At 44.8% G+C, this 8,284-nt stretch overlaps 1 protein-coding gene across 1 annotated transcript; it reads left to right on the top strand.

Moving 5' to 3' along the window:
• Positions 1-22: 22 nt before the first annotated feature.
• LOC119135010 (exportin-5) lies at positions 23-7,517 on the top strand. The gene is made up of 33 exons (XM_037272256.1): positions 23-232; positions 666-787; positions 860-932; positions 1,007-1,144; positions 1,334-1,516; positions 1,612-1,638; positions 1,890-2,075; positions 2,147-2,223; positions 2,358-2,390; positions 2,498-2,588; positions 2,664-2,747; positions 2,815-2,940; positions 3,017-3,107; positions 3,196-3,306; positions 3,370-3,482; positions 3,560-3,715; positions 3,800-3,850; positions 3,949-4,038; positions 4,122-4,321; positions 4,386-4,488; positions 4,558-4,739; positions 4,809-4,909; positions 4,976-5,072; positions 5,143-5,279; positions 5,498-5,595; positions 5,678-5,724; positions 5,835-5,944; positions 6,040-6,099; positions 6,281-6,375; positions 6,453-6,560; positions 6,627-6,764; positions 6,852-7,016; positions 7,272-7,517. The coding sequence occupies exons 1-33, from the start codon at positions 131-133 to the stop codon at positions 7,410-7,412; spliced, it is 3,636 nt and encodes a 1,211-aa protein (XP_037128151.1). The 5' UTR covers positions 23-130; the 3' UTR covers positions 7,413-7,517.
• Positions 7,518-8,284: the final 767 nt, after the last annotated feature.

Genomic DNA, 8,284 nt, shown 5'->3' with positions numbered 1-8,284 from the left:
CCCAGAAACGTCCTTCTACGGCAAGAGAAAGGTTGTTACATTTATCGCACGTTGCATTTTTAGTTAAGTCGTCTAACGGTGTAGCAGGTGGTTTACTGCTTGTAAACATTAACTCAGTGCTACGTCGACCATGGATGACCATATAGCTGCCATGTGTGAACAGCTTATTAAGGCTGTGAACGTAACCATGGATGCGGAATCGAGTCAAATATACCGTCTGGAGGCCCTTAAGGTAGCATCTTTTTTGGTTATTAGCTTGGTTGTTAGCTGGCGGCTAAATGTGCCAATGATTTGAGAACGAAAGCGTGATCAAAGCTCTTGTGTTGTTAGGAGGTCAAACAGTTTCTCAACTTTAGCGTTGTCCTCTTCAGTGTTCTTTTGTACTATATATACGGGAAATTCTTTCCCAGATGTTTTGAAAGTTAGCCTATCATGCTAACATCGTCCACTACGTTCATTCAAACGCTAGCATCACGTGGACCATTCAAAAGACCATTCATTCCATAGATGGTGCCTAGTTTTATTTTTCACAAAATATATCATCTAAATTGAGTTGTCATTCTTTGGTTTATGCTATTCAGTTGTAAATATATACACATACCTAAGTGTTTACTTTGATATGTCTTGCAATGAATGACATGACATTGTCTTTTTCATTTTGACAGTTTTTCGAGGAGTTTAAAGACAAAAGTCAACTGTGTGTCCCATGCGCCTTACGTCTAGCCGATAAAGCCCAGCCTGCTGTAATCAGGCATTTTGGGTTGCAAGTTTTTGAACATGTCATCAAGTGAGTGTTATAATTAACTTTGAGATGTCGGATTTGAATGAGAATGAAATAAGCATCTTTTTCCCCTCTTAGGTTCCGATGGAACGATATGCAACAACCAGAGAAAATCCAGGTCAAAGACTGCACCATGCAACTGTTGTCAAACGTGAGTAGGATTCTTTTGGTGTACTTTTATTCATGTAACTGCTCGGCGTTGATCTTACTCCTGCTTGCACCCAGGGTACACATTCGATCCTGGAGGAGGAAACCTACATCAAGGATGTTCTCTCTCGTGTGGTGGTGGAAATGATCAAGAGGGAATGGCCGCAAAATTGGCCGAATATGCTTAAGGAGATGGAAACTCTTTCGAGCGAAGGGGTGTGTATAGTTTCGTATCAGTACCGCAAGATGGCGGCAAAGAACTTGAGAAACAAAATGATCATAAAGCATCAACATTTTACTTCTAGCATGTACACAAATCGTTAACCTTTTGAGATCCAAGTTAAAAAAAAAACATCCTTCTCTAAGTTTATACTTTAATTCACTGAACTAACACCATTCACACAGGAGGCCCAGACGGAGTTGGTGATGCTGATCTTGCTGAGGCTGGCGGAGGATGTGATCACCTTCCAGACGCTGCCTAACCAGCGCCGCCGAGACATCCAGCAGACGCTCTCGCGAAACATGGACAGCATCTTCAGCTTCCTCATGAGCATTCTACACCAAAACATCGAAGAGTACCAAAAAATGGTAAATTAAAATGCTGAGTAAGAAAAGCTTTTTAAACACGGAAAAGCTGCATCAATGTAATGAAAATGTCTGCGTCATTTGTTTTTGTTTTTTAGAAAGGGTCGCCACAACATGAAATAAAGGTGAGTGGCTTTTTGTAATGTCTCCGATCTCAAATCATCTTTCCCCATTAAAATAATGCAAATGCTAAAAAAAACAATTTAAAAAAATAAAATAAAATATGCCATTGTATTGAGCATTGCTAATTTTGTTAGCCTTTTAATGGACTTTTGCATTTTGTCATAGCATTCAGCTAGCTGACTCTCAAGTTCTGAAAAATGTGTAATTCTCCATGTTTAAAGTAACAATAACCAATGTTGTGTTACAATGTCAGGCCAGGGCTCACTGCAAAGTGGCCGTGGCGACCCTGAACACGCTGGCCGGCTACATCGACTGGGTGTCTCTGGTATACATCACATCGGGCAATTGTCGTCTGCTGGAGAGCTTGTGTCTGCTGCTGAGCGAGCCGGACCTTCAGCTGGAGGCGGCCGAGTGCCTCCTGATCGCCATCAGCCGCAAGGTTCCGCGCGACGGCGACCTGTTAGGTACAGTTACGGGATTTTCAACATCTCTTAACTTGTTGATCGGCAGGGCAAGCTGGAGGAAAGGAAACCGTTTATGCTGCTCTTTGATGACGTCGCCATCAATTATATGCTTTCTGCAGCCCAGTGAGTTTGATTGTCGTCGTCTTTACCTCATTCCCTGCCAGCGCAGTAACTTGACGTCTATATTTGTCAATGGCAGTGAATGAGTTCATATTTGCTGGCCTTTTTTTTTTTTAACCTGCTTTGTTTGCATCCAGGTCAGCAGATTGCTCAGCCTCCTCTAAAACGCAGTGAGTGGATGTTACGAATGATCCTGGGCCACTTTGTGACTTATATATATATATTAAATGTGTCTTTCCAATGCTACGTGGATATTGACTACGTTGATGTCTTGTAGACCAATTGAGATGATGGAGCGGCACTACGTGTTCCTCAAGAGACTGTGTCAGGTGCTGTGTGCACTGGGAACCCAGCTCATCTCACTGGTGGTGCGTATGCGAGTCCTCTTCATGTGTCGTGAACGAACCCGAGCCACGTAAATAACATGTAAAATACCTCCGCAGGGTTCTGATGTCAAAGTGAACGTTCCTGTAAACCTCAGCAAGTACTTGGAAGCCTTGTTGTCTTTCACGATACATTCCAGCTTGGTAAGAGGAAATGCTGTTACATTTGTCACGTAAAGGTCTCCACATCGTTTCATGTTTTACCAAACAGTTTCTGAGGTCGTCCACCATGGCTACGTGGACGTCCATGTTCAAACACGAGACGCTCTCCCAGCAGCCCGTTGTTGTGGAAGTGGCCCTCAAGTTCCTCAGGACGGCCATTAGCAACCTCCTCAAGGTCTGCGTGTTGTCATTGCTTCGGAGTCAAACCCAATGTCCATTCTCACTTTTTTTTTTTTCTTCTCTCTGTTCAGATGGGTTTCCCTACCAGGAACGATCACCCGAGTTGTCAGTATTCCCGTGTGGACTTTGACAGTGACGAAGATTTCAGATATTTCTTTAGCTGTAAGCGATTCTACTCTTGAAATATGAGCAATTGCCTCCCTCTCTTATAAAAGGGAACATTTTGAATGTGTGGTTCTCTCCCTTTTAGTGTTCCGCGCTCAACTGGGAGAGAACGTGAGGTGCGCAAGTCGCCTCGTTCCCTTGGAGGCTTTTCAGATGGCCGCAACGTCGCTGCAATACCAGCTGGGCAATGCCGCTCGTACGTAGACTTGTTTGATTAGATTTTTCGTTTGATTTTGACTTCTCTCACACTTTTCCCCAGCTCTGGTCGACGGGCGCTGCTCGCTTTTCTCCACGCCACTGCTGGAGTGGGACGCCGTGACCGTGTTCGTTGAATGCGTGTTGTCTCAGATGTTTAATAGCCTCGCGGACGAGGTAACAAACGGAGCGTGTAAACCCGACAAGGTGGCAGACGGCTCGATATAAGCTCCCGATATTTAAATGTCGCGCAGAAGTTGCCCGTGGACGGCGGCGGCGAGCTGCTGCAGGCCGTGCTGAGCTACAACACCCAAGATCCTCTCATCATGTCCTGCGTGATCAGCAACATGTCGGCGCTCTTCCCCTTCGTCAAGCACAGACTCCAGTTCTTGCCTCGGGTCCTTTGCAAGGTATTATCAAGTTCATATGTTTGCTTTTTTTTTTTTTTTTTTTTGCACAATGTTAACCTTCCCCAATCTGCTTTGGCTTCACAGCTGTTTGAAATTCTTACATTTGAGGCTGTTCAAGAAAATCAGGAAGTCAAGGTACTGGGTTAGGTTTTTTTCTTTTCTTTTTTTTTTTTTTTTTTACAATCATTGCTTTTCGCTCAACACGCAGAGTCAAAGTATTTACTTCAACACAGGCACCACGCACCCGAGGTGTAAATAACGTGAGGAGGCACTCGTCCTGTGCCATCATCAAAATTTGCAGAGATTTCCCACAGTTGATTTTGGTAATGTAATTGAAGTGCACCATTTGGAGAGCTCAGTATTTTTTATTTGAAATGTCTTCCTTTTCCTCCTCCCTTTGCCGCAGTCTTATTTCGACATGTTTTACAACCACGTGAAGACGCTGTTCTCCAGCGACGCCACGCTTACCGTTTTGCAGAAATACGCCCTGGTGGAGTCTCTGGTGCTGATCAGTAATGAGTTCAAGGATTATGAGAAGCAGAAGGCTTTCTTAGATGAGCTGCTGGCCTCCATGATGGCTGACTGGACCTCAAGCGCTACCAAGCTGTGAGTTTGGAGTCTCTTCTGCTTTCTACCGCTTTGGTGACGTTAACCCTGCTTTGCCTTCCAGAGTGCTTTCCACTCCCGCCCTGTTCTTATCCTTCGTCGGAGCCGACCAGGTTGCCAGCGAGCAGCACCAAGAAGAGGACCCTGTCGGTACCAACAGGGGGAGGGTAAGCGTCCCTCATTTATCGCCAACCGACAGCGACATCGCTAATGTTTTCCCTCCAACTTCCTCCCAGCTGGGCTACTGTTTGAGTTGCATGTTGGCCGTGGTGAAGCGGTCGCGCTGTCCCGCCGACCCGGAAGCCGCCAAGGCCGCAGGCTTCCTCGTGGGCCACTCGCCGTCGGGCTCTCCCATCTACAGAAACCCCTGCGCCCCCCAGTTTTTTGCTTTCCTGCCTAACCTTCTGGCTCTCATCAAGTATGTCGGGGATTCACCGCCAAGCGTCTGAATTCAGAACTGTAACCATTTTCTTCCCTCTGTCTGCAGAACTTTAAACAGTTTGTTTGCGCCGGAGAACAGAGCTCACCTGAGCGAGAACTTCACCGGAGTGTTCGACCTGACGGAAGGAGAGAAGAATGTGGTTCTCGGTGAGGCTTCTCGACATCACCGTCTCACGTACACGACTTGGTTCAAGTGACATCTCGGTTCTCCAGGTCTGTCTCAAAGCGTTCTGGATTTGTACGACACGCCGGCATTCAAAACCAACCTGGAGCGCATGCAGTTCTTTCTCACCCAGCTGTACGACAACTGGTAAGCAAAAGCCTTTTCCCCGCGGCCTCCTCGATTTCTGTCCTCCTTTTACCGTTATTGTCTTTTGCAGTTTCCAAATCCTGGGAAACGCCGGCGTCTCACTGCAGCAGGAGTTCTTCGACATCGACAGGCTGGCCGAAGAAATCTCCGCTTCGGTTTTCTTCTCCCTCGACCACGTGCCGGACTACAGACTTCGACCCATCATTCATATCCTCTTCTGTTTTGCCGTGTGCTTCAAAATTGAATAATGCAAAGATCATTTGAATTGATTGGCGGCAACTCAACAAAATGATTTAATATTGTTTGTGATGGCGGCAAAGCACGAGAAACGAATGGCCGTGCATCAAATGTCATAATAATATGCATTTTAATGTGTGTGTTTTTTTTTTTTTTGGTGACGACTATGCTTCCTTAACAGCTCTTACGCTTTTTTCTAAAGCATATGGTGGTGTCGTGTCCAGCCAAATACAACGACAGTCTCCTCTGCCCCCTGCTCGGCCCGCTCTTCAACTACGTTCTGCAGGTTTGCTATTTGACGATAAAAGTACACGATCGGGGCAGTTGGTCACTCGCCTGACCTTTTTTTTTTTTTTTAATTCCTGCAGCGATTAAACGTGAAGTGGCAAGTCATTCTCCAGAGGGCTTCTGTCAAGTAAGCCTGGACTGAATATTTCATGTCACTGCGTTTTAACGTTTGTATTCGGAGTGTCAAAATGTCTTCTGTCAAATTCATGAATTTTTTTTTTTAATTAATTTTCACAGTGGTGAGGAGGAAGAGGAGGTGGTAGTGAGTCAGGAGAGTCAAGTGACAGAGGAGATGTTGGAGGAGCAGCTGGTGCGTCTTCTCACCAGGGACATACTGGATTTCATCAGTACGCTTCTCTACTCACTACCTCCATTTTGTTTGTTTTACATTTTAAAAAAATCGGGAAGGCAATGAGTCACTATTTTTTTTTTTCATTTGCAGCTGCATGCTGCATTTCAAGGAAATGTCCCGAAACTGCTGTCAAACAGGAGGAAATAGAAGGTGAGAATCACATCTGGCCTGAGAAAAATATCGATATACCATTTATAAAAAAATGATACCTGACCGATTATTTGGCTGCCCGGTCGATTGGCTCTTTTAAAAATGATTTCTTTCTTCAGAGCGCACAACAAGTAAAGGCGAAGAACGTTCTAATGCTTTTTTTTTTCCGTTCCTTTTGCAGAGGAGGACATGATGATGGATGCTCCGCAGGCATCATCTACTGCCGCGGTCACGAATGAGCTCACTGAGCTGGGGAAAAGCCTCATGAAGGATGAGGTCAGAACTTGTCAGACCCTTCGCACAACTCAGTCACTTCAAGTTTTTCGCTAACACCCCCCCACCTCTTTACGCAGAACATCTACATGACCCTGTTGTCCTTTTCCTTCACCTCGCTGTCATGGAAGGACGCCACGTACTGCCACCGCACGGCTTCCATCATCTGCTGGACCCTTCTGCGGCCGGTTGGACAACCTTTGAATAATTGATGACCTTGGAAGCGATGACGAGCTGCTTTCTTTTGTGTGCAGGTGGTTGGATGTAACCTTCTTCCTGAGGCGGTCTCTTGGTTCTTCGTCAGTGTCCTCAAAGGCCTCCAGACACACGGGCAGCACGAGGTGTGCAGCGTCAGCCTCTCTCTGCTGGCCATGCAACTCTACGAAAACCTGGTAATCTCACTTTCTTCAAAAAATGTATTTAAATTTCAATCTCATTGTGGCCAAGCATATGCGTGTAACCCGTTTGTCCTTCCTCAGCGCGGTCGTTACACAGATCTGAGGACGGTGATGACCCAGATCCCCAATATCAATATTGAGTCCCTGGACATGTACGATCGCGGGCTGCTGGAGCCCACTGCGCAGAAGCTCAGCGAGAAGAAGAGGAAAGAAAAGTTCAAGAGACTCATCGCTGGGACCGTTGGGGTAATGACACATTCGGCCTTTAGGTGGCGATGTTGCTTCACTGGTACCATATACACAGTTGACAAATTGTCGTCAGTTGTCTTCCAGTTGACAAATCCAAATTAAATGTCCAGGCAGTGAATGAGTTAACTAGAAATATTTTGGGTCCCAACCCTGCTTGCATTTTCCTCAGAGAGAGAGAGAGAGAGAGAGAGAGAGCGAGAGAAAAAAATAACTACTCGTTTAATAGGCTTCTCTCTTTTCCCTCACCAACAGAAAGCTCTGTGCCAGCAGTTCAGGAAAGAAGTCCACATCCGGAATCTTCCATCTCTCTATAAGAAGGCGAAGCCAGACAGGGATTTGCTGTGCAGTGACGAGGCGACCGGGCTCACGGCGCTCTTCAGCCACAGAGAATAACTTTTTGGAGGAGGAGGAGGCGACAGCTTCTCTAATGAACTCAGAGCTCGAGGTGTGCTGCTCTCAATATATCGTTAACCTAAACGTTTAATTCCCCGCGAAAAATGACAACAATGACCTGGATGACTGAGAATCGACTGTCATTTTAGTAAGCACATTTATTTTTTCATCGATATTATGACAGCAAGTTAAAAATGACTTGGGCAATTATGTTGTTAGGCTAACGATATCTTGTCAACGTCTCACTGCTGCTGCGTATGCTTGCTATCATTATTCTCATTTTTTTTTTCTTTAATTGCAAAGCAAGGTAATTTCAACGAGGAGTAATATTTCCCCCTCATCCACAATAATCAGTTCCTGGACGTGCTCACGTTGTTTTGCATCAAAATTGTTATTACGGTGTGTTTAAGTTAAACTAAAAGGAGGCATGATGCTCTTTTTTTTTTATGAACTGAATTTTACTGAATTAAATATTTTCTGGAACATCTTATTTGGTACCTCATGTAGGAATTTTCCTATGGTGACAATTTGATAGTGTAATAAGCTATTCTGTATTGTATGTTATGTGCCATACTTGGTATTTGTCACTTCTAATCAGCGCTCCCAGGACTATTTTACGTTCCGTCATATTTTTCTCCCCCCGTGATTTACCACGGTATCATGTTTAAACAAAGCCACATAATTCTTCCATGTGTTCATGACATAAAAAAAAAAATGAACCTGTGATACATTCCTCTATTGCCCAAGGAATTGTTTTAATTTTCTGCTTTTAATGAGCAGTGAAAGAAATGATTAATTTTCATGATGTAGATTTAGCCCTTTGTATTATTATTTTTCATTTTCCCTTCTTTGTGAGCATGCAGAATGGCAGC

This window comes from Syngnathus acus, chromosome 15 (genome assembly GCF_901709675.1).
Source record: "Syngnathus acus chromosome 15, fSynAcu1.2, whole genome shotgun sequence".
Taxonomy (NCBI): Eukaryota; Metazoa; Chordata; class Actinopteri; order Syngnathiformes; family Syngnathidae; genus Syngnathus; species Syngnathus acus.
Note: the sequence above shows the minus strand (reverse complement) of the source record. Positions and strands in the feature narration are given on the sequence as shown.